At 42.3% G+C, this 26,243-nt stretch overlaps 1 protein-coding gene across 11 annotated transcripts; it reads right to left on the reverse strand.

Moving 5' to 3' along the window:
• Nucleotides 1-926: 926 nt before the first annotated feature.
• On the reverse strand, nt 927-25,466 carry KASH5 (KASH domain containing 5). 11 transcript variants are annotated; one of them, XM_083471959.1, is made up of 16 exons: nt 25,008-25,464; nt 23,392-23,561; nt 22,735-22,851; nt 21,698-21,878; nt 20,469-20,630; nt 19,931-20,048; nt 19,477-19,527; nt 18,585-18,662; nt 18,415-18,471; nt 16,138-16,197; nt 13,825-13,889; nt 11,261-11,348; nt 10,769-10,873; nt 4,376-4,425; nt 3,695-3,805; nt 927-1,236 (listed from the first exon to the last, which is right to left on the reverse strand). In XM_083471959.1, exons 2-16 carry the CDS (start codon nt 23,465-23,467, stop codon nt 1,041-1,043), a joined length of 1,515 nt encoding a protein of 504 aa, XP_083328085.1. In that variant the 5' UTR covers nt 23,468-23,561; nt 25,008-25,464; the 3' UTR covers nt 927-1,040. The 11 variants fall into 11 exon arrangements, with proteins under 11 accessions (XP_083328085.1, XP_083328086.1, XP_083328083.1 ...); XM_083471960.1 differs by having other exon boundaries at nt 24,969-25,464; XM_083471957.1 differs by having other exon boundaries at nt 10,769-10,876; nt 25,008-25,463.
• Nucleotides 25,467-26,243: the final 777 nt, after the last annotated feature.

Below are 26,243 nucleotides of genomic sequence, written 5' to 3' on the forward strand. Positions count from 1 at the left end.
CCCCCGGTGGTCTTAACCATACTGGAACCCCTTTTATAATATGTTTTGCTACTGTTCTTCTCTCTGTGATGGAAGGGGATGGAGAGAGGCTTTAGATAAGAAGCCTCCAAGGTCCATAATTTCTGGACTTTCTTGCCAACTCCTGCAAAAGTAGCCAGGGGTGAAGCTTGGGTATGTGTATCAGTCAAGCACCTCCCTGCTGATTGTCCCTTCTCTATCTGGCAAATGCAAATTTGGGGAAATCATGTGTTTGCTGCATCACTTGTAGTTCAAATCTGCAGCAGCTGCAAAATAATTGCAATGGTCAGGGTAAGGCAAGCCTAGGGTGAGCTAATTATTGAGGGTAGGCACTCCTTAGAAGGCTAACAAATGGATAGGAATATGACTGGAGGCTGCAGAGGAGAGGGGCCAGGCACCTCATGATATGGGAGACACTGCATAGCTATTCATGCCATCCTTACAACAAGGAGGGCTACATTTTAGAAGGGATTTGAGATTTTCAGAAATTCAAACATTCTCAGGATGCACGGTAAAAGCATTCCATGCCTGTGCAGATGCCTCCTAACACACCTTCAAAATTGTTTGTGGGCCTAATACTGTGGTTAAATGGGCCTGTTCTAGAAACCAGCCCCATTGCCTTTAGCCAAACTCCTCACCTGCACTTTTGTTTATATGAAAGAAGACCTTTTGCTTTTCCTGAACGTGATTTTTATTAGGCTGAAGAGGCTTCTCTTAAAGATGCCTAAAAATGCAACATTTGAAAATGGACAATAGTCTACTTTTTTTCACAAGTCACAAAAATACTGGAATGTTAGATCCTGGTCAACAGAGTGCTTATCATCTATTAGGTGGGAGCAATGAGCTGTCTGAATGTCCCACAGACTTGGCAAAAAATAATAATTGTGAATGTTGTGTCCACACAAAGCTTAAACTTAAAAGTGGTTCACTCCATTTATTTTTTACAGGTTCTTTTATCTGTCTTGCATCAGGACTTCTTAGCAGCTTCCTTTTGTCTCCACAAACTAGGAAAGGGAATGGTGTTAGGTAGGTGGTGGCTGAAGGTACTGCAGTTGCAACTGAGGCCAAGAGCATCCCTTGGATTCAGCCCAGGCAGGTTGTTGGTTGAACGGTAGCACTAAGAAGGAGACTGCAAGCAGTGCAATGAATGCAGGGAGCCCTAGAAGAACCAGATTCCAAAGGATGTGCAGTAAGAGGCAGCTGGATGAGACCAGAAACCTGTGTGGAGAGAGGACATTGTGCTGTTCTTATTCCTGTGGGATAATTTCATACCACCAACTTCAACAAACCCGTTCCAAGTTAACAAGTTTTGGAGGGGGTGGTGATAAGGAGACAAAAGCAAAGAGGAGAAACAGCCATTGGGGAGAGTTGGGAAAGTTGATGGAAGCAGTTGTGGTTTTCAGATAAGGCAGCAGAATCTCCAAAGAACAGCAAGGTGGAGCAGGGTGTGCAACATTGAACCACCCTGCCACTTTATATTGTAGACTGCACCTATTTTACTGTGGCCACCTGGGAACAGGGTAGTAAAAAGTGTGAAACACTAATACTGCCAGGAATATAAGAACAATTATGTGCAGCTTTCTCTCTGCGGGAGACCATGCAGTGTTTATGTAAGGGCCACTGGAGGGTGTTCCCCACCTAGACATGTCTTGTATTACCATCACTGGTGGGGGGGACAAAGACTCCAGAACAAGTTGTGAGGATCCACCCACTATGACCTCACCCTTGCTTGGACCGTGCAAAGCAGGAGCAAAAGGGGAGGAACTCCCCCTGCCAAGGGAAGTTGTGGAGACCAAGCAGCAAACTTCAGCACTGGATAGGAGGTGTCAAGTACTGCAGCCCATGCTGGTATAGTTGCCTTCTTGTGTTGTCAGTTACTGAGATTCTTGTCAGGAAGTAGGTAGTGCATTTCATTTCTCCACGTCTTTTTAGAGACAAGTTCAAAAAGCTATGTCATTTAGTGATAGACGTTTGGCAGGCCATTGGACAACTACCACTAAGCCCCTAAGTCAGAGATTTCCAAACTGTGTGTAGTGTGTCGGCTGCAATGTGCAGGTGTGTTGCGTGAACGCTCCCCACACTCCTCCAGGGCTGGAAAGGGGTTAGTTTAACTTCAGGTTTGCTAGTAAAACTGAATGACTGTGTTGCGAAATGATGCATGACTTTAAAAGTGTGTCACCAACAAGTTTGGAAAGCTCTGCCCTAAGCTGCTGGGGAAGTCTGCCAGTATCAAAAGCATCCCTGGAGGAAGTCTGCTACCCCAGAGAATAGAACAGTGGCTAAGTCACAGTGTTTGATGGAGCTGGTGTTGAGCAGTTAGTCTATGGCTTGGAGACCACAGGTCTCAACACCATCTGCCACTCCAGAGCTTTCCCCCAAAGAGCCCACAGGCATGAGGCTCTAGTACGTCATTCCTAAAGACTGGGGTGGCAGAAGTCAATAAGACAGCCATCTTCTGGACAAACAAGGCATAAACAGTGCCTGCCCAGTAGAAGTTTACTCCCACCAGAGGAACACTTTCTAAATACCGTATTTTTTGCTCTTTAAGACTCCCTTTTTCCCTCCTAAAAAGTAAGGGGAAATGTGTTTGCGTCTTATGGAGCGAATGCAGGCTGCGCAGCTATCGCTGAAGCCAGAACAGCAAGAGGGATTGCTGCTTTCACTGCACAGCGATCCCTCTTGCTGTTCTGGCTTCTGAGATTCAGAATATTTTTTTTTCTTGTTTTCCTCCTCCAAAAACTAGGTGCGCCTTGTGGTCTGGTGCGTCTTATAGAGCGAAAAATATGGTAATTTGATTTTCTGAATCAAAGGCTAGAAGGGAAGCAAAAAGGAGTGGCCAAGATGTGTTTGGAAACTGAGTAGAATAAATGCATACTAAGAAGAATGGGAAAACTTAACGAAAGTTAGAGCAGATAAATACCACCTGGATGGATTCAGACTCTGGTTTATAAATTTGTTAAATAAACAAATTAGAAAACAGGCTTTTTTCTACTCCAGCTGTGTGCAGTGAGGAATTCCAAAGTGACACTACTGCAGCGCTCAAGAGAGAAATGAGCAGGAACTTGGATGTGTGCATGGAGCTGGAGGGCACATTAACCTATCTAGCTTTAGATGTTACCCAAGTGGGACTGTACAGATTTAGAGCGTATATTGACTGTCCAGAGAACATGAAGAAGGGTGAATGGGCTAGCTGCACACTTTGTGTCCCTTAATTTCTATACCAACAGGCAACTACAGTATAGTTTGCCTTGAAGCGAACCTAACTGCCTGGGAACCCTTAGTCCTAAATTCAAATATGTGGGGCTAAGCATGGTTACTCAGTAGTGGAGGAAAGGTACCCTACTTGGGTCTGAAAGTGATCCCCTTTAGTATTCACAACACTCACAGTGTATGGGGTCACAATACACTGACAGTGTCTTCTGCAGCTGAATTCTAGCTCTGCATCGATCTAGACAGCAGCTGTAAGAAATCTGCTAAAGGTGTGATATATATATATATATATATGGAAAGGAAGGGAATCTACTTCAAGGTAAAATTCTCTATAAGGCCACATAACCCAATATGGCAGGAAAGTTTTTCCACAGCATAAATCTTACAAAGGAGTTCCAACAGTGAGGCACAAATCACATTCTTGTCAAAACTGTGACAACTGCAGTAGTTTGCAGTAGTTCCTGACCTTTGAAGCAGGATTTCAAACAAGTTTTCATCTGACTTCTCCCTAACAGTTGGGATTAGCTCGCCACACACTGGGACTAAGGCTTGTTCCTGAGAGGCTGTTGTAGAATCTCTGAAGAGCCAAGCACATTAAAACACCTCATATGTCAAAATACTTCATTTGGAACATTTGTTTCCTATCATTTGTTGCACCACAGAAGCATATGCATAAGTTTAAAAATTCATCTCATCCTGAACATGGTGCTTTAATTTGATTTCACCACTATGCATCTGGTATTAACAGCAACTATACACTGGAGAGGATTACAGTCAGGGATTGGGGCAGCAAGGCATATTCTTTCTATTTTTCTTTACAATTAGGGCTAATCCAGGAACAGGCTTGTGCCTATATCCCAGCTTCAGACAGTCCTTGAAACAGTGCAAGAAACCAACTGTTCCTGGAGCATATGCTATATAAGTCATTTTCAGTTTCATATTACTTTCTAGACTGACCTATTTGAAATTGATTCTTTAAACCTTCTGTGTGGGAGATTATGCTCATGTTTTGCTGATTAGAAACATGATTACAAAGTGTAGTAAGATACAGTGTCCTCCTAAAAACAAGCTGTTTGTTGCTCATTCATTGTACTTAAAGCAGACCACCTCATCTTGTCTTATGGTAGGGGCCAACATGCACACTTACGATTCTGCTGAGCTGAGCAGTGTGGTTTCTGGAAAGGTAGAATACACAGCCTTGGGGAAAAGAAAATTGATTGGTGTGATGAAGATGTTTTTTAATGCAAATTAAACAAATTATACCAACATACTAGCCTTCTTATTATTTCTCTCCTGTCTGAGAGTCTGTTACCTTGCAGTGCGTTTGATACACCAAATGACTCCTCGTGAAATTTGAAAGTTTTAATTCTTCACAATGCTTTTAAGAAATATGTTCCACAAAGCAATTCAAAAAGGAACAAAATCCTGCCAGAACAGCAGGTACAAATGCTGTACCTAGTCTATGTGCAACCTTCCCCCCCCCCAACAATTTTACACAGCCTTGAACATGCTTTTCACAGTATGCAAAGTCGTCATGCAATTGCAGCACATCAAATGCTCTGTAGCTAACTATGTAGATGAAATCAAACTCTTTGGGAATGTTAACAAACATTCATAAGGAAAGTTGTCGTGGAAAAGAAAGGCTTCTTTAGCAAACATATCACCTGAAGTGCATTTCCTATCCTTATCCCTAAAACAGACTTCTTATAAAATGTAAGTAATTTGCAGTTGTAAGTAACATTCCAGTTATATCCAGGATCACTTCCAGTATTTCTTGCTCTTTATCTTTCAGTAGTGGTGGGGAGCCTGTGGCCATGTAGTTGTTAGTGGACTTCAGCTCCCATAATCTCTTACTCGCTAGGGCTGATGGGAGTTTGGGGTCCAGCAACTCTAGAGGGCCATGAGTTCCCCATTCCTGCCCTGCAGCTTTTTCCTTGGTTCTTTCATCCTGCGTCCACCTTTGGCCCTCCAGATGTTTTGGGACTACAACTCCCATGATACCTAGCTAACAGGACCAGTGGTCAGGGATGATGGGAATTGTAGTCCCAAAACATCTGGAGGGCCGAGTTTGCCTATGCCTGTACTACAGCTTAGTCCCCAAACCCAAATGGTAGGTACAATCTCTTCCCATTGCTACTTTTGAAAGAGATTTATTTTGAATCCTTTGGCCATCTTATGCCTGTTTCAGAACTGAGTGCTAATATTTTTGTAGGACTGTTGTACTTCCTGTTTCAGGGGAGGTCAATAACCCCCATGAGGACCAGAAGAGTGCTGCAAGGAGTGCAGAGAAAAAAAATGCCATGCTGCACCTGTAGAAGCAAAACCAAATGCCTTCATCTACCTCAACAGCAGTAAAATACATCTCTCCCTTCTCTACAACCACAGCTGGTGCTGTAACTCTCCAAGGTTTGACTTTACCCCTGAAGCCACACTCTTCCATTGTCTCCCGAGACAGAAAGATGCCAGCAATAAGGGGAAACCTCTCTGTATATGTATAGAAAACTAACATTTCTAATGGAAAGCACTGAACACTTTTCACTGGCATGTTAGCATCCCATGCGCAGGTTTTTTTAAAAAAATATATACAATCCCTCCTCCACACATCACACACACCTGCTGCCTAAAGCAGGACAGTCTTGAGCAAGTATTATTATTGACTTATTTAAGGTATAAACTGGCCATTTTTTCCTTTTTAAAGAGGCGCCTTCACCGCAGAAAAATGATGAAGATAAGTTGGCATCACCAAGAATGTACACCAATGCTTTTCAGAGGTTCCACAAAAATATGGGAGAAAGGAGTGATTGCTTCTGCCTAGTTGTTGTTGGCATCCATCTGTCTCAAGAGACAATGGAGTGTCCCTTCAGGGGTGAAGTCAAGCCACTACATTAGCAGCAACAAAGTGACCTCCCCGGGGCACAAGCCTGGGCTGTGTATAGAGGCCCTGGGCTACTCAAACAACAAGACCCCCCTCTCAGACTCGTTGATGTAGTCCAAAGGAAAGCAGTGCAATACGTTTGGCACCAGCTTGACTGCAGGAGTTGCCAGAAGGAGGCATACAAAGTGCTGTCCAACCATCTTTGGAACCAAAAGGTTGGTAACCCAAAAGGCAGTGTAGCTGACACCTATCTTTTTCATTGGAGGAGTATGGTTTCTTGGCATACGTGTACTTTCAGCTGCCTCATTCCAAGGACAGAACAACCCAATGATGGAGGCTGTTACCACAAAATGAAGGGAAAATAGAAGGGTATCTAGTTCCATCAACTATAAACAGAGGAAGGAAAGAGTGATGAGTCTTCTTACTGATATGAATCTTTGGCCTTCTTCAGCATCATTCAGAAAAGGAAAATCTGCTTCTGAGTTTTCTTGTAACTAAAATCCAGTACAATCAAACAAATGTTGAGATGATGGAGTCAGGTGGTGGCTGTTACGGTAAGCAAGCCCCATTTGCAGTAAATAACCCAACATGGCAAGTAATTGTGATTTTTGTATAAAAGGCACTAGACTCAGATAAAGGTTTTTCTTCTTCTTCTTTGTCTGATCCTTTTCTCATCTAATAGAAAAGCAATTACCTTTCAACAAGGTACAAGCTCCCGTATTTGCACTTGGGTAGATGGAAAAACAACTCTTTGGCCTAGGAAAGGGTAATTTGCAAATACAATGTGGTAGAGACACATTATCTCATTGTAAAGAAGGAATTTTTCATTAGTCTAAATAGAATGAAGAGAGGCTGTCCACTCTTTCTTTTTGTTCATCCTAGCTTTAGGACCATTAGTTATATGCCTTAGAACACCAGACATCAAGGGAGTCTGGAAAACAAAACTATATGATTGGACTGTTCAGTGATGATTTAATGATTATGACACCTGACCCGCTGAACATGGGAGCAGCAAGACTTCAAGAGCTTAACAACTTCATAATACTATCAGGCCTACAGGTTAACTGCTCAAAATCTGAAGCTTTATGCTTCAATGTACCACCCAGCATCCAAAATTCATCCACAGAACTCACAGGCATTAGACTGTCACACGAAGCTAAGATAGTTGGGAATAAGTATAACAAGAAACCTTAACAGACTCTATTCACAAAACCATCCCCCTGTATGGTGACCAATTCTTTGAACTTCGGGGGGGGGGAATCTGGTATTTTTCTATGTTAGGGGAAGAGGGGAACTTTGGAAGGAACTTAGAAGGGCATATTTTAAAGGTCTAACAGCCATTCTTTACCTTGCTGCATATTTTGTGCTTTTAAATCTCTGCTGGGGTTATATTACCAGAGTACTTGCCCCAAACCTGGATGTTGGCATCCAGGGAATTCTCTTCTATACCTATTTTTTTTTCCTTGCCACCAACAAGATCATCTGATCTTTGATCTCCCTGCTGGGATGCTGATGATAGGCTGGGTAAATAAAGTATGTTATGTGCTTCATTATTATTTGTGATAAGATGGGTGACACAATTGTTTCTAAGTATTAACTGAAAGGGGAAACCCCGGCAATACTGGATTCCTGCTTTCTGCCACTGATCTGTATATTTTTTCAAAGCCTGTTTCCAACTGTGTGTAGCTGGACAGAGATTAGAATATTGGTGCCCTCCCATTCCAGACCTTCTTTATCTCTGATCACGTTCAAAACAATTTCTTTAGCTGAAAGATGTGAAAATTTTACCAAGATGTCTCTCAGTCTGTTGTTGTTGGACTGCAAACTAGAACCAGAGTGATAAGCATTGTCAGTGTCAGTAATGGCAGGCAGGCATTATTTGATTAATTAATATAAAATGAAGGATTTAGTATCAGACATTTCTGAGTCTCTTCCAAGCCTCTTATTTTAACATTTAAATGGTGCAAAGCATTGTCTGACATTTCCGAAGCTGGATATCTTTAGCTCAGTCAGACAGCTTTTAAATTATTTTATAATGCTTAATTCCCATTTTAGTTGTTTCATTTGCTATTGCAGCAACATCCAAGACTGTGATTCTGTCTAATCCAATGAAGTTTCTATAGGTTTTAAGGCCGATTTTCACTCTTCCTGCAGATCATGTTTAAAATCTTGCTTCAGTTTGTCGAGAAGTTAGCTCTAACAGCATAAAACTTTCAATTGCCTTGTCCTTTTTTGACAGTTTAGCTGTCTTGGGCTTTTCCTCTTCTACTGAAAGCTCCACAACCAGGATCAGATCTTTCCATTAAATGTAAGATCAATATATTTTTGCCTTTAAATTCTTTCCTTTTGCTACATCTCCCTTATCGGCATTCACAGTATCATTGATTTTTTTAGTTTAAACAGGAATTAGAGCCTGATTTATGGCAACAATGGTCAGAGATAAAGACTTATGCTACCAATTTTGATTGGTGACATCCAGTGCTATTTTTCTAGGGGAGAAAGGTGCCAGAACCCACCATGAATGCCTCTTTTGTTCTCTTATAATGGCAGTGGCACCCGCCTGAGAGGTACCGGAACAGAGTTCCAGCTAAACTTCCAGACTTTGGTGATAAGAAATGTGACTGAAAATGCACTGGAAAGTGCATAACGCTTGACACAATGTTGTCTAATCCCCCTGCAAACTAATTCAGGGAGGCATATGGTTTTCAGGATTTTTGCAGAATCCTAAAAACTGTTCCTTGAAAATGTACCTTTATTGAGAAATGCTGTGTGTGGTCATTTACATGTTAAGTAAGCATTTCCAGACATCTTCTGATGTTAGTGTATACCTCAAGAAAGGGGGGCGGGGTGAAACTATCTCCACTAATGCAAACTATCATAACCTCCAGAACAGTATTATTCAAAATAGTACCTGCTTTCTTAGAAGAAGAAGAAGAAGAAGAAGAAGAAGAAGAAGAAGAAGAAGAAGAGTTTGGATTTGATATCCCGCCTTTCACTCCCTTTAAGGAGTCTCAAAGCGGCTAACATTCTCCTTTCCCTTCCTCCTCCACAACAAACACTCTGTGAGGTGAGTGGGGCTGAGAGACTTCAAAGAAGTGTGACTGGCCCAAGGTCACCCAGCAGCTGCATGTGGAGGAGCGGAGACGTGAACCCGGTTCCCCAGATTACGAGACTACCGCTCTTAACCACTACACCACACTGGCTCTCTTAGATACTGAGCAGCTAATGTCTTTTTGTTAGTATTCATACTAAATTTCCCTACTGCTAATCATGTCCCTGTTAGCTCCACCGGTGCCCGTTTTGTAATTGAACACAGACTGTGTAGTCTGTGCACCCCACAGGAAACCTAATGGGCTTTTCATTTTTCTGATGCCAATGCCAGAGTCCCGCTTTCCGTTGAAAATGAGGCTGGTGGGTCATATGTCTCTCCAAACTTTCAGCGTTGGCTTTGCTTCTATGACTTGCCATGGCAAAAACACCCATTTAAACTGTCATCATCTGGCTCATATATGATTATGGAGGTAGGAGAAAAGGCTCCTCTTCACTACAACATGACAAACAACATATTCCCTTCAATCAACTGGATAGCAAATACTCTTTAAATAGGAGGAGGAGATTAAGACTGTAAACAGTGTGCTTGCCTTGTGCAGCTTGCCATCTTCCAGCTCCTACATCTAACATGGCTTTCTCCCCCCCCCCCCCCCCACACATTCATGTCCACTAGTATATGCCCAAGTTAACAGGGGTCTTTTTCAAGATGCAATGACAGGGCACGCTTTATCAACACCCACCCATACCGTCCTCAGTTCCTCCCCTCCAATTGCCAACAAAATGCTACTGCAACTTGCATAATAAAGAAACAGCTTGATTTCACAAAACCCCTTTAACAAATAGGGCAAGCGAGAGCACAACTGACTCCACCCCAAAGGCATTAGCCACAATGTCCAATTCATAAGATTTCTGGTCATGCACTCTTCTTAAACTGAGCAGGGGACTTGTTCATATTTTCAGCACCATAACTCTACACCTACACAAATTCCTACATGTTTACAGCAAGAAAAAGGCAACAAGTCCCATCCACACTTTGATGTGACAGCAAATGCATGTCTACCAGCTGGAAGCCACAGTATTCTTGGTGCTTTTGCTTATGTTGTATTCCAATTTGTAGACAGAGAGAAACAGAACAGTGGGAGGCTACTGGGATAATGAGTCACACCGCAAACTGGGTCCTTAGTATTAAAGTATATCTTGGCAGGCCTCAAAACTAGAGTTCAGAGAAAGGTTACCAAGGTAATGAAAGATAAGACTATGGATCATGCTCTGTTTTCTAGAAAAAGAAATATATACAGCACCTGGCCCAACAACACAAAATTTGAGCTAGCTCCAGATATCAGTAGGTGTCAGGGCTGCCAAAATAAAAAATTATTTTGAGAAAATCAGAGGTGTGTGCTATGGGATGGGGTGGTCAGATCAGTTTTTGAGATGACTTTCCATTTTTGAAACAGGGGTCAAAGCTTAAAAGTGCTGCTTGGTTGTGAAGTCAATCTAGTTTCAATATTACTAACAGCATACTGGTAGCTTTAATTCAGCAAACATGTTCTTTGGAATAAAAGGAAGAAAACTTTGTTGTTATTTCTTCTTACCACTTGTGAATTCCACACTTACCCTTTCCGCCAAAGATCCAATGTCACCTGAAGCCAATGGATCTGTCACCAAAGATGTCAACATCCCACACAAAGGACTAGGCAAATCAGCCTCCTCGCCAAAATGCTGCTGAAGACAGCAAGGGACTAACATCATTTTATAGTCCAATAAATCTTAAGTCTTTCTTCAACATACACTTCTGTGACACAGGTGCTGCTTTTCTCCAATACACAAAAGTGTAATATCTTGTTACTGGCAAAATGTAACAGCACAACAGCAGCTACTACGAGTGTTGTAATTGTGTGAGTATCACAGGCGGTACTGGATAGTGCCTGCAACATCACTAGTGCTGAGCAACAACTCCCTTCAAACTAGATAAATGTGTAACCCTGTACAGCAAGAATCTACCCAAGACTCTGGGTTTGTCTGAGTTAAGTCTTGAGATCCTTTCCATTTATGGTGAGAGCAATGGTAAGACATTCCAAGAAGCAATACTCATTTGTGGCTTCTTACTCTCTGTGATTCTTCAATTTCCACCCAGAGTGGCTGTGCAGGGGCCTGTGAGCAGGTCTTCACATTTTCTAGGAAATCTCCTGGCAGCCTGCATCAAAAAGAATGTTAACAGTTCATTGTGTCAAACAGAACTGCAAACAATTAAAATGGGAGTTTACATGAATCTCCTTGGCCACATAACTAAGGATCAACAACTTACCTTGTAATTAACAAAGCAAAATTAACAATAAAAATAACAACATAAAAATTAACAACACTTTTAGTGCTCTTCTACACTAGAATTTCCTCTGGAATTTTCATGCTTTGCTCACTTACAGTTTGTGGGTCATCTGCATGATGTTATCAAATCATTGTCCTCCTGGGTTCTCCCTATGGTGAGTCTGTCTTTTGTTCAGACTATACTAGCACAATCTCCACAGGGGTAGATCACCTTAGTACTATTATTCTGTATTTTTCAAAAACTGTACAGTGATATACCAGGTGGGTGTACCTATCATCATGTATCTATTCTTTCACACACCTTCACTATTACCCTTTCTGGTCAGTGCTACTTTAATAGCATGCTTATTTTTAATTACTCTCTTAATTCACACTAAAACACCTTTTCAACTGTAATTTAAAAACATATTATTAAAATATTTCTCCAGGACTGCTTGGTGTTCTTTAGTACAATTTTTTTTAAAAAAATGAATCTTTAAAAACACATGCAGCCTTTCTGGTTGGAATCATTTCTTAATCGGCTAATTTGTGCCAAAACAGTTTTTTAGTTTAGCCTTCCTTTTTTTAAAAAAAGGTTGTTATAATCCCACAATAGCGCCTAAATAAAAACAAAACAAAACACTTTTTCCATTTACTATTGCAGCAGGAGATAGGAGGTTTTATCAGTCAGTTATGAAAGATGGTAAGCTTGGATGCAACCCAATTTGTTTTTAAAAGACTTTCTGTTTGTATCTGTCAAAGACTATTTAGGTCTGGATAACATTAGGATAGCGAGGTAGATTAGATCACCTTAATATATATTTTTCCAGCTCTGATTTTAAAAATCAAAATGACTCCTTTAGTAGAACTGCAAACCCATGTCTCACTAAAGTGCAAAGCAAAATTATCTATGTTCGTAACACACCCAGACCTGACCTCAGTGTCTCTCTAGCAAGTCAGAACAAATTATTTCAGATTCTTAGTGCTAGTCACAAAGAACTGGGTCACAGAACATGATGTGCGTGCGTAAGAGAGAGAGATGGACAGGTCTTGGAGAGGACAAAACTAATTTCTCTTGAGACAGCAAATTAAGCTGCATCTGTTCTGTTTCTTGAGCACTCCCAAGGTACAACTACCTGGGGCCAAAGAAATCATTCCCTAAACATTCCAGCTCCTTGCTCTGTTGCTTTGTGGACTTGTTAAGTCTTTAAACAAAAAAAAAAAAAGAAGAAGAAGAACAGAATGAGAGCAATAAGGATGATATGAACAACCTCATTTAGTCTTGAACAGATCATGCAACTATGATCTGTCCCCTCTGAGGAAAAAGCTGTCTACTTTCACTGTCTGAATATCTGCCTCCAGGGGGCACTCAATTTTAACAGCTTTACCAGAGCTTAATATTACACTACTGAAAAAGTATTGAAAAATTACTATTAATAATACAAAGAACAATTTTATTTATGCATTTAGTTAAAATTTGTATCCTGAACCATCACTAAACCTCAGGGTGAAGTACCACAATTTAAAACTAGCACTTCCAAATACAAGGGAATTAAACAATACATGCTAAAACCCCATATGCTTCAGAAGCTTAATTTTATGCAATTAAAATTAAATGAAAAGGTCTTGCTAACAATCCTCAAAAACATAATAGCTTACTTAGGGGTACACTCTGAGAATATGATTCATACAGAATTCAAGCTAATCATAAACAGGGAGCATTTTGACAATTGCCAGTTAAAAGAATGAAATAATTAAATCATTTTGAAATTGCTTTTGGGATTTTTTTTATTTTTATTTTTTTGAAAATTCAAAAGCATTTCACTGTCCCGAAAAGATAATTCTTAGTTTAACACAATAATGATTTTACAGACAACTGTAACAAAAATCATAGAGCTATCCCTGGCTGGACACCACACCATCCTTTATACTAGATACATGTGGGCTTGCTGTATCCTAGGTAAAGGTAAAGGTACCCCTGACCATTAGGTCCAGTCGTGACCGACTCTGGGGTTGCGGCGCTCATCTCGCTCTATGGGCTGAGGGAGCCGGCGTACAGCTTCTGGGTCATGTGGCCAGTGTGACTAAGCCGCTTCTAGGGAACCAGAGCAGCACATGGAAACGCCGTTTACCTTCCCACCGGAGCGGTTCCTAATTATCTACTTGGACTTTGACGTGCTTTCGAACTGCTAGGTTGGCAGGAGCAGGGACAAAGCAACAGGAGCTCACCCCGTCACGAGGATTCGAACCGCTGACCTTCTGATCAGCAAGTCTTAGGCTATGCGGTTTAACCCACAGCGCCACCCGCGTCCCTGCTGTATCCTAACCACCCCCCAAAACACCTAGCTTATTCTGGCAACACTTACACGTATTGGTCCTGATAGGATTGGGACAGGTGTTCTTGAAGTCTGCTAACTTCCAGTTTCAGTTCCTAATGGAGATCACAAAGAGAACCTGATACACAAGTATGGTAGCTACTATACTAGCACAAAGTAAAGTGGGGAAGTCTGTATGGGTCTACCTTGCAAGGTCTTGTGTTAATTCTATAAACTTTTCAATGTTTCTTTTTTTAAATGTTTATTCAATTTTCAGTTTAACATTTCAAAATAAACAATTTACATAATACCATATAATCAGCGGCTTCCCTCCTTCCCCTTCCATGGTTCATTTTGTTTGCCTATTATACCTGCATATTTTACTATAACCACTTTAGTCAGTTCTCCAATCGTACAATACTCTAATATTAGTTAACCTGTTGAATTTATCTTAATGCTGCCAGCATTTTCAGCTGTGTGGAATTATTTTCCATATACTCAACAAAAGATTTCCATTCCTCTTCTTGCTCTCTTATTCTATATGTTAGACCTGCTAGTTCCACAAATTCAATCATCTTAAGTTGCCAGTTACAAGGGACCTCCCTCACTTTCCATTTTTGGGCTAATAATACATGAGCTGCTGTTGCAGCATCAATTTTTCTGACACCTGGGAACTTCTGCTTGAACTATTCCTAACAAGAATGCCTTTGATCTTTTTGGGAAAGTTGTTTTAAACATTTTTTTCATCTCATTGTAAATCATTTCCCAATACTCCTTAACCTTTCTATATGCCCACCACATATGAAAAAAGGTTCCCCCCATTTCTTTACATTTCCAACACAAATCTGATTCTACTTTATACATCTTAGCCAACCTACTCAGAGTTAGATACCATCTATGGGTCATTTTCATGTGATTCTCTTTCAATGTGCAGTAAATTTCAAATCATATCTTTTTTCCATTCTTTGAGGCAACTTAAATTATTAACAATCAGGATCGTTTGGAATACTTTTAGGAAGTACAGTGGTACCTTGGTTCCCGAACGGCTTAGTTGCCGAATAAATCGCAAACCCAGAAGTGTTCCAGTTTGTGAATGTTTTTCGGAAGCCAAACATCCAACACGGCTTCTGCTTGAGTGCAGGAAGCTCTTGCAGCCATTGGAAGCTGCGCCTTGGTTTTCAAATGGATTCAGGAGTCTGTTTGACAGATTAAGTTTGAGAACCAAGGTACCACTGTATATTAATTTTGATGGCTGAAATTTAACCTAGTAGGGAAAGCGTCATCCTTTACCATATTGCCAACTCTTTTAAAATCTCCTTCCACAGTTTAATATAATTATCTTGAAATAAGCTGAGATTTCTCACGGTCAGCCAAATCCCCAAATTTCTCGACTGCTCGTCCATGTTTTTGACTAACATCTTGGTCTTTTCTGTGTCTATTTTAAATCCTGCCACTTCTCCAAAACATTTAATTTGCTCTAATGCCTCAGAAAAACTTATGTTATGTTGTTCCAATGTTAACTCCACATCATGTGAAACTTTTCAGTTTCATTTGTTTAAATATCAAAGAGTTATGTTAGCAGTTTTTGCACTGCATGCATACTGCCCCCCATCCAGTAGTCTATGTGTTCCTTTTCCTAGGGTAGCCTCTGCTATCTGTCATAGACTGAAGATGAGCCTTTGGGGTCTACAACTGTGAACCTGTTATTCATCATTTCCCATTCCTTATCATTATGGGGGATACCTCTGGTTAATACACAACTAACTAACTCCAAATAAAGCTGCCAGTCTGCTGATGGGGCATCTGGATGAGAACATGTGATTACCACTGTTGTAATATCTGCACTAGCTGTCCATCTACTGCCAAGCTGGGATAAAGATCCTCATATTGTCTTATGAAGCCCTGAACAACTTAAGTCAAGAGTACCTTGGGGACCACCTGAACCCTTATATCCCTGCTTGATGACTGAGATGATCTTCAGGAGCATTGTTGGAACATTGCTGGTTGTTTCCCAAGTTGGTGAGGATCATTTGACAACAAGAAACCCAAGACTTTAGTGTCATCAGCCCAGTATCGTGGAGTACTCTGACAACAGAGATTTAGCAGGTGCCTTCTGTTTCAACTTTTAACCTCCTGCTGAAAACTTTTCTAGTCCATCAGGCTTATGCAGGCAATTAAGAATACATCTTTCCATAGTAGTTGACTATTTTCTGGTTTTAACATTTTTACATGTTTTTTATTGTACGGTTTTACATATTTTAAAAAATAAATAGCAGTATATAAATATTTTTATAAATAAATAATTGTTCACCCTAGACTGTAATATATATATATCACTCTAGATTCCTCCTAGTCCCACATTACCTGTACTACCATTCTGTATTCATCCAAGGTGACTGTTAGTTCTTCAGCGTGTTTTGTTTTCTGTGAACACAAAACATAATCAAATATAATAAAAACCAAACAAACAAGAAAGTAACTCAACCTTATCTCAAAGCAAACCATAATCTTATAGAACCTCTGTCACCAAACTAATTTCTCAAAATATGTATGGTTTCTTTTCAGAACCAAGTTATGTCTAGAGATGAGGTTGCAGTGACACCTAGTGATCCCTGAATACAGAGACAAGCCAAAGCTGTAAAAAATGTCAGAGGAAGGATGCATATAATACTTCAAAGATTATCAAGTCATACAAATAAGACCATAATGTTTAATCAATTACCGTATTTTTCGCCCCATAAGACGCACTTTTTCCTCTCCAAAAATGAAGAGGAAATCGGGGTGCGTCTTATGGGGCGAATGCCTGCAAGCCTCGCGCGCTCGGCAGGAGGTCCCACCGGGTGCGCGAGGCTTGGGGCGGCAGCCTGTCGCCTGAAGCACGGGGAGCCCTCGGGAGAGCTCCCCCTGCTTCGGGCGAGTGTCTGCAAGCCTCGCGCACCCGGCAGGAGGTCCCACCGGGTGCGCGAGGCTTGGGGCGGCAGCCTGTCGCCCGAAGCACGGGGAGCCCTCGGGAGGGCTCCCCCTGCTTCGGGCGAGTGTCTGCAAGCCTGGCGCACCCGGCAGGAGGTCCCACCGGGTGCGCGAGGCTTGGGGCGGCAGCGGACTGCTAGCTTCTAGGTGCACACAAGCAGTCCGCTGCCGCCCCAAGCCTCGCGCACCCGGTGGGACCTCCTGCCGGGTGCGCGAGGCTTGGGGCGGCAGCGGACTGCTTGCGCGCACCTAGAAGCTAGCAGTCCGCTGCCGCCCCAAGCCTCGCGCACGCGGTGGGACCTCCTGCCGGGTGCGCCAGGCTTGGGGCGGCAGCGGACTGCTTGCGCGCACCTAGAAGCTAGCAGTCCGCTGCCGCCCCAAGCCTCGCGCACGCGGTGGGACCTCCTGCCGGGTGCGCGAGGCTTGGGGCGGCAGCGGACTGCTTGCGCGCACCTAGAAGCTAGCAGTCCGCTGCCGCCCCAAGCCTGGCGCACCCGGTGGGACCTCCTGCCGGGTGCGCGAGGCTTGGGGCGGCAGCGGACTGCTTGTGCACACCTAGAAGCTAGCAGTCCGCTGCCGCCCCAAGCCTCGCGCACGCGGTGGGACCTCCTGCCAGGTGCGCGAGGCTTGGGGCGGCAGCGGACTGCTTGCGCGCACCTAGAAGCTAGCAGTCCGCTGCCGCCCCAAGCCTCGCGCACCCGGTGGGACCTCCTGCCGGGTGCGCCAGGCTTGGGGCGGCAGCGGACTGCTTGCGCGCACCTAGAAGCTTGGGGCGCGCTGAGCTCAGCACGCCCCAAGCTCCTGGTATAGCGCAGCGATCCGCTAGCCCTGGGAGAGCCCCGCGGCTCTCCCAGGGCTAGCGGACTGCTTGCCGGCACGCAGAAGCTTGGGGCGCGCTGACCTCAGCTTGCCCCAAGCTTCTGGATTAGCGCAGGAGTCCGCTAGCCCTGGGAGAGGCGCCCGGCTCTCCCACGCTAGCGGAGACCTTGCCTGCACGCAGAAGCTTGTGGCGCGCTGAGCTCCGCACGCCCCAAGCTCCTGGTGTAGCGCAGCGCACCTGGGGGGGAAATAATTTTTTTTTCCTTTATTTCCCCCCAAAAAATCTAGGTGCGTCTTATGGGCCGGTGCGTCTTATGGGGCGAAAAATACGGTATAACTTTAAAACTATTATTTTTACCCGTGTGGAACTATAATCAATCAAATAAAAGTTGTGCAACTAATCACAATTAATCAACTAAGATTTGTTTAATTAGGTGGCAATGTAACGTACAAACTAGCAACTTATCATGATGTCATGTACTCATTCAGAAAGCTTCTTTCCCAATGGAAATGCAGGGAAATTGTCTTCATGACACAGGTGGATGCTGCAAATGACTCCCTGTTCATACCACTGGAAACTACCACTCAGTCCATGGACTCACCAATGTACAAAATTGTTCAATGGGTAACCTGTGATTAAACCCAGTGTGTTGACAGGATAGCAAGAACTCTTTTCTTCCATGCAAAGAGGTGTGCAACTTGAAAATTCACCACATTACGAACAATATGTGGTGCTACTATCACCCACAGTGTCACTGAACCCAGGAAAACAGATACTCCCAGACGCTCGCCTCCATCATAGCACCTTAATTTCAGACTTCCAATTTGTCATTTTTCCTATATATACCTCACCTCATTTAGGGCAGCATCTTTGCAGGAGATAAGGTTTTCATATTCAGAGATCTGGGACTGGAAGAAGAAAGCAGAATACAAATAGATGCCCTCGAGTTATAGTCACAAATCCATACTACAAAAACAGCAGTCATCTGACAAACTAGTTGAACATGGCTATTTTTAAGTACCTTCATTTTAGCCTTCTTTGTAAACAGGTCTTTGATTTTACACTTTGAGCTTTCTTTCTCCAGAAGCAGTTTCTTGTTCTAGAAGACAAATGCAACAGACTTTTAACATTACTATCTCCCATGTGCTGCATCAGTTTGCTATTACACAGCCTCTGGGGTGTTTTTTTTAGATTAATAAGGAAGATATCCATTCTGAAGGGATCTCATGGTGTGTACAGTGGTGCCTCGCAAGACGAATGCCTCGCAAGACAAAAAACTCGCTAGACGAAAGGTTTTTCCGTTTTCGATTTGCCTCGCAAGACGAATTTCCCCTATGGGCTTGCTTCGCAAGACGAAAACGTCTCGCGACTTTGTTTTCTTTGTCTAAAAACAAAGACATGTTTTGTTTATAAAGTTAATTTATTTTCCCTTCAATTTTTGAACTGCTCTTTACAGTATGTGTGACTTTAAAGAGCAGTTAATAAACTGTTGTTGTACCAAATTTGGCTTTGTTTGGACTTTTTTTGACCATAGGAACGCATTAATTGATTTTCAATGCATTCCTATGGGATTTCGTGCTTCGCAAGACGAAAAATTCGCTAGACGACAAAAATTGCAGAACGAATTAATTTCGTCTTGCGGGGCACCACTGTACATATGTGTGATGATTTCCTGGAAGAGGACATGTCGTTTCTTGTATGGAATTTCATTGCGCATGCAGTGACTTGTATGTAATGGGTGCTTATTCTCCATTGTGCAGTTAACAGCTGAGATTTCACCTCTACTGTAATGCCACAAGTGCAAACAGCAGTAACCTGCACTGAACTACATGCCTCATTTTCTTACATTTGTGTTATCCTACAGCTGACATGGCTGGTTTTACTTTTTTAAAGTCCCCATCGCCCCTGCTCACCATCTCCTGCACTTTATCCAATTGAACAGAAAGGAACTGCTGCTCTTTTACCTAAAGTTTGGAAGGGAACGTTACAGTTTGATTAGCCTGTATGAGGATCCAGAATTCCAATATAACATTTTTCAGCAAAAGGATAACCTGAAGTGGTTTGTGAAAGCTTCTTGTGCAGATATATTATCCAAACAGGCATAAACAGTAGTTTCTAAAAAGCCAGCTGTCACAAGTTCATCTAAGACGCTTTACAGAATTATCCACATGCTCAACACATTTGCATGTGTATTCAACTACATGAACTCCTTTCTTCTCTGTTTCAGAAGAACTGGCTAAGATAAAAACCCAAGCTCTCCAACCCAAAATCCAAAATGTCATTTGAATAACTCAAACAAATTGCGACAACGGTGTGTAAGCTTTACAAAACAGGAAAGTTTACCAGAAACTAAACTGAAGCACCTACCAGCTGTCGGGCTTGTGTGTGCAGTTTACTATTTTCTTCTTCCAGACTTTTTGAGAAAACCTTCAGATCCTCTAATTCATTTGCCATGACCCTAGCTTGTTCCAAGGCTGGCTGGGTGCTGTAATAAAGAATGGTGGTTGTTTAGTTATAATGATCTGAATTCTATCTCCAAACTTCACTATCATCACGCTATGTGAGAAAGACCCAAGAACTGGAGACGAAACAGGGGGTTGAAAAGTAAAAGAAAAGCTTAATCCAAGCCCAAACATATGTTGAGTAGGTAGCACTGTACTCAGAAGGGAAGGAAATAGGGAATGGTATTAAAGGTAAGGAAATACATGCAAATCAGAGGGTACAGTGTCAGATTACAATAACTCTTTTCAGCACAACCAATGGCCCCTCAATGTTCCATAGATTCAACGAAGCTCTTGCCCCACTTCCTACAGCCCTGTCTTCATTCCTGACTAAATCTTCTACTATTTGCCTTCTTGTATTAGTCATAATTAATGATACCAGGTCAAGCACTTCCAACATTTACCCTTTCAGCTTCCCCTTCAGGTCACAGATCTCCTCAGAGAGTCTTGAGTTGAGCTCTTCTGCAGCCTCAATAGTCTTTTGCAGCTTGGTGTTCTGCACTGCTAGCTGCTTGTTGCCATGTTGCAGATCTTGGATGCTGTTTGTTAGGTCTACAGCATCTTCCCTTTTGTTAGGAAAAAGCAGGTGGGAAAATAAGCCAGAATTATATTTTCCCTTTGTTTACATCATGAATAAATTTACATCAAATCCTGTTTTTCCTTCCTCTGAAGGTGATCAGAAGAAGGTGGATAGCCTTCACCAAGACTTTTCTTTAAAGAGGAAGAGAGAAAATAATCCAAAGTAAAAAACGTTTTGCATATCTATTTATATTAGGCCTCACAGAACTCTTGGAAGGCAGGAAAGACAAAATTATTATACAGTACAGTGGTACCTCAGGTTAAGTACTTAATTCGTTCCGGAGGTCTGTTCTTAACCTGAAACTGTTCTTAACCTGAAGCACCACTTTAGATAATGGGGCCTCCCGCTGCCGCTGCACCGCCGCTGCACAATTTCTGTTCTCATCCTGAAGCAGAGTTCTTAACCCGAGGTAATATTTCTGGGTTAGCGGAGCGTATGTAACCAGAAGCGTATGTAACCCGAGTTACCACTGTATTAGTGAAGCTGGAGATTAATCTGAAAAGCACAACATGTACAGCAACATTCCCTAAACCTGTGTCCCCCAAAAATACAACTCCAATCAGCCTCAACCAGCATTGCTAGTGGTCAGGGATGATGGGAATTGTAGACAAAAATCTTTGGAAAGTCACCACCAGGGCAAGACTGATGTAGAGTCTCAATTTTTTAAAATGTTACTATTATGCTTTCTTAAAAGTTGAGAAAGTCGCATATTCATGTATCTTCTCCATCCTCCATGCATGCATGCAAGCAAGCAAGCAGCATTAGAGTTCAAGCACAAATTCTGGCCAGGAAAAATACATTGGGCCGGGAGAGGAGCATGGCTCCAGAAGGTGTATGGCCTGGGGAGAATTCTGAGGGCCAGATAAGGAGGCCTGCATTTGGCACCCAGGCCTGAGGTTTACCATACCTACTCTAACTACTCATCATCTTAAAAGAAAATTCACCATGCCTCAGGTTCCCTTAGAATACTAACAATACAGACATCTCTCAGGGAATTTAATATTGAAACCAAGGCCATGTGTAAGGCAATATCTGACTACTACAATTACTAACCCCTCTTGTCGACAGTCTGAGATCCAATCTTTCATAACTGCACAGAAGGTAGAAAAATCAACAGCAATCCCTCTCTCTTGAGGGTCCAACCTCTTATATAGAGACCGAAACCTCCAGTCTTCACAGTTCTGCCCTGTCATCTCCTGCAAATATTCAATGATTCGGAAGACAGACACCTCTCCTATAACCAGAATACAGGTAGACAGAATTACACAGGTAGGTAGAAAACTCAAGTATAAAAATTGCATAGAACAATAAATCTGGATTTAGTTGTCTCTGCTATCTACCAATGCAAGCTATTATATGTTTTATACGTCTTTGTTTCTCCAGTTTAGAAAAAATGAGGCATTTGTAACTGATAAAATCGTCAGTCATAAATATATGAACTGTATATATAAACTAGTCTACATATCTGTATTGCTTTAAAATACCCCACAGCAGTAGCTCACAAAGCAATTTTGCTGGGTCTGAAAAGTAATGTGAATTTATATTTAATTTTTAATCCATTAACTTCTTGTCTCCATGATTAAAGAAAATGAGTGATGTATCAGGAACCAACCTTCAAGAAAAATAGGATTTTTAAAGGAATAGTAGCTTTGTACTACTGCTTCCCTTTCCCACCCACTCCCTTCTTATCATCACTTATTTTCTTGTCTTTTCTTCACTTTCTATTATACCTTAAGTAAAATAAATTTATGTAACTTTGAAGTACTGGGAGGAGTCCTGGATAATGTCTATCAATGAATGATTTTTATTTATTTTTTTGCACATCCTAGTCAATAAAACTTTGTCTAAGAAGAAGAAAGTATTCCATCTTTCTGCTAGGACTTATTGTCATTAAAGTTGACCTGGAATTGTGTACTTCTTCAATACAGTGATGTTAGGTTCACTGACAAAATGACATATAGCCAAGAGTCTATAATATATAACCTGATGCTAAACTATCCTGAAAGGTATTTGCACATCTTAACAAAAAACTGATCTCCCAGCAGTTTTGAAGACTGATAGTTTTCAACTGATATTTAAAAACTTTCTACCTGTTTGTTCTGGATCACAGGCCTTGAATGTGCATTTCAGAACATGTTCTTCAGAGCACTGGCTTGCATTCAGGGTGATATTCTTGCTGCTGACGCCAATGCTGTCCTGTGGCATTGCTAAGGAACATGAGGAAGTAATATTTATATAAATGATTTTTTTTCTAAGCCTAGATTATCTGCAGACCAAGTCATCCTTCTGGGGCTGTTATGAAATGTTTATTACAACCCCATTACTGAGGTGAGGGCATCTCAATCTGCTTGATAAAACCTTGGTAAATCAGCTGGGGGGAAACTATGGTGGAAATCATATGAACTGGGGCGCTTCCAGATGACCTTTTTACTGAGCATGTATCTTGATTTGTCTGTAGGGAGATTTATTATGTTACCTCAAAGCAAGTGTTAATTCAAACTTTCCAGTGCATTTCCACATCACTTTCCTTTTCATTAAAAGTCTGATCCTTTGGGGAAGCAGGTTTGCTCCTCCTTATTAATTATAACTGCGTGACCTGAATTTGCTGATATGTGACTGAATCCCAACCAAAAATGGCAGCAGTCTGGAAGTGCCCTGAGGAAGGGGAAATTGTTCTAGGAGCAGATGTTTCTGACGCAGTTACAATACTGTTACATGACTGGCAGCTTAGAATGACCAATGCCTACTTTCTCTCGACAAGAATGCAGTTAACTGTCCAACTGCTTCATTTTCAAGTGACTTGTAATAAATATCCTCCATCATCACACACAGGTAAGTTCCTCGACAATCAGAACTTGGTTCCACAGATGCGTTCTTATCCAGGAAAAATAGATTATAAGGTCACTTCTGTGTGTACCTGCAATGAGCAAAACAAGAACATAATTCCAGTATCTGTGAAGCAAAAAAGCTACTTTGGTAATTTGCCAGCCTTTGTGAAAGTAGCAAAATTAAACTCATTTGGACTGCCCCAACAACTTCATCTGTTCGAAGCACAAGTTTCATAAGACTTTAAGGCTATGTAACACTATACCCACTTATCTGGGAGTAAGCTTCCTCAAACTCAGTAGTACTTACTTCTGAGTAGGCATATACAGTGTATAGGACTGCTGTGTGAAAGTTAAACCTGGCTTAAACATTGCATTAAGAAATGCAATGATAAAATAGGGAGTTACTTTCATCTCTTTGTAGCATGGATGTAGTTGACTAATTTGGAAGGTTTTCTTTGCTAACATCAGAATTATATTAGAAAACAGTATTTTCTCTCCTGCAGGGCACCCTGTGCTGTGTGTGCACAACAGGCACAGGATTTCAGTTGTATCATAGTGTCGTAGACCTTGGATTGACTTTATGATTTGCCATTTCACATATGTGGAGTGACCCCCAATTTTAGGTTTATTTAAATCAAAATAATGTATAATTAGGTTGAGATCCCTCCCTATAATGGTGTGGTTTTAGTTCGAACAAATTAATTGGGGAGTCCAACCTACTGTGAATGGCGTATTCTATGGAGGTGATGCATGGGGTTGGCACATATTTCTTTTTCTCAATTCAGAAAAAAGCTGTTTTTGGGGGTGAAGGGATGCATTATTGCATGAGAAACAAGACAGGATAGATATGGATTGCGTATTCACTGCTTCACAAACCAGCGGTGGGAGGGCATTTGATGCAGAATTAACAAGTGTACGCAGCCACAGTATTTAAGTAACAGTTTATTTGGTAAAAGAGTATGTATTAATAGCTGTGGAAGGCCACGTTGCATTTGAAAGGGGGGTAATTAGTGTTTTTATTGATTTCTTGTGGATGGCGGTAGCGGTCTGAGGCAGGTGAGGAAAGCTGTTTTTGAACCGCAATCCCGAGCCGAAAGTTTGGCTTTGGCTGTTCCGCCTATGAAGGCAGCTCAATTAACAAGATATAGGGATAAAGGGCTGGTAGCCATATTAATATTTCTCCGCAGGTCGGTACAAACCCCAAGGTCCTTGGACGGAAGAATCTTTTTAACCGTGACTGCTTTTTTAAATACATTTTCAATGGCAATGGATATTTTAAGTGTCTTTAAATTTGTTTTCGAACTTGTGCCTGCCGTAGCTGGTCTCCTCACGGAGGAAAATAAATTCAATCAATAATTAAAATTTCAATAAATAGCTCGAGCATGCTTTGTAGCTTGCTGTGTAGCAGCTTAGCCATTAAGCGAGAGTTTTGGAGACCCTCAGCCACGACACGGGTTAAGTCTAAAGGTTCGCCTGCGAAGAAAGAGGCGTTATACCAACTGAAACGGGGCAGATCTGTCCAGAAAGGAATCTACCGCCGGGGGGGGGCGTGCAGGAAGGCCGTTTAGCGGGGACTCTTTGTTTTCGCACCGCGCAGCTCTCTCAAGCAGCCTTTATTCGCGAGGCTGAGGAAGAGCAGCCCCTCACACGAGAGAAGCCGACCGAGAAGCCGAGGTCGAAGCGTCCGAGCGAGGGAAGGAGACGCAGACGGAGAAACCTTTCCTCAACGAGAGCCGCAGCACAAGCGGAGATACCCCTCCGCCGCGGCCTCCAGAGAGCGGGAGACGCGGAAAGCCGGACTCGCGCGCCGAGGCGTTGCTATGGGAGACGCAGGGAGAAAGGCGGGAAAACGCGGATGCGGCGACTCTTGCGCCTGTTCCTTGGGCCCGTCGGTGTTTCCTTAGGAAGGTGGAGAGGCAGGAAGCTTCTCTGTCAAGCCTTCCTCCACCATGGAAAGATGTGCTCGCCTGCTGGCTAGCTCACTCTCCACCAAACTTATCTAGCCAGCTATGGGCGTAGCCAAGGGGGGGGACACAGCTGACTCTCATTAATCAATACTGTACAACTCTAAGGTTCTGCCCCCACCCCTAACAAAAATTTCTGGCTACGCCAATAGCTAGCTAGCCCTCTTGTTTTCTGCACCCTCCTCATTGGTTTAAAAATGCTTGCATGCCTTGTGGGATATCTTTGGGAGAAGAAATGTCTTGGGAGTAAACCCTACACAACATGGACGTAACCAGGATTTATGTTGGAGGGAGAAGGCTTCATGTTACTGGGAACAGAAACTCAAATATTTGTATTAATTTGGGGGGAGGGCTTGGCTACGCCCGTGCTACACAAATCCAGAGTGGAGTCCCAAAGATACTTGGGTGGCGCCTTGTTTGCCTCCTTCCCGCAACTCCTGAAGCCAAGCTGGTGCCGAATGTATTGCTCTGCTTTCCTTTGAGGGGGACAGCCCATAAACTCCATACACCACCCAGGCTTGCACCCCTTGCAATGGATATACTATAAGCAAGTCTCCCCAAAGTAACTCGTCAGCTTCCTAGTTCTCTTGCCATTTCCTGCCGAAGCTGAACCATTACCCTAAAAGTGTACGGAAGATGGGATTTTCAGAATGCAGATGTTCTTTTTAGCTATAAATATTTAGCAGTTCCCACTGTTGAATAAATTTATTCGGTGTAAAGAATAAGAGACTTTGGTAATTAAGCAGTGTATAAATAGCTTAAATAAATGAATCTGCATTGCGAACAAAGCAACATTTGCACAGCTAG

The sequence above is a fragment of the Podarcis liolepis genome, assembly GCF_965112155.1.
Source record: "Podarcis liolepis genome assembly, chromosome: 13".
NCBI lineage: Eukaryota > Metazoa > Chordata > Lepidosauria > Squamata > Lacertidae > Podarcis > Podarcis liolepis.

Coding starts and splice junctions, on each gene's coding strand:
- KASH5 (XM_083471957.1), bottom strand. CDS start 23,467: ATGATGGAGGATATTTATTACAAGTCACTTGAAAATGAAGCAGTTGGA. Junction 20,049..20,468: donor CTGAAGGGGAAGCTGAAAGG/GTAAATGTTGGA, acceptor TCTTTATTACAG/CACCCAGCCAGCCTTGGAAC. Junction 1,237..3,694: donor TTTGAAATCCTGCTTCAAAG/GTCAGGAACTAC, acceptor CTCTCCACACAG/GTTTCTGGTCTCATCCAGCT.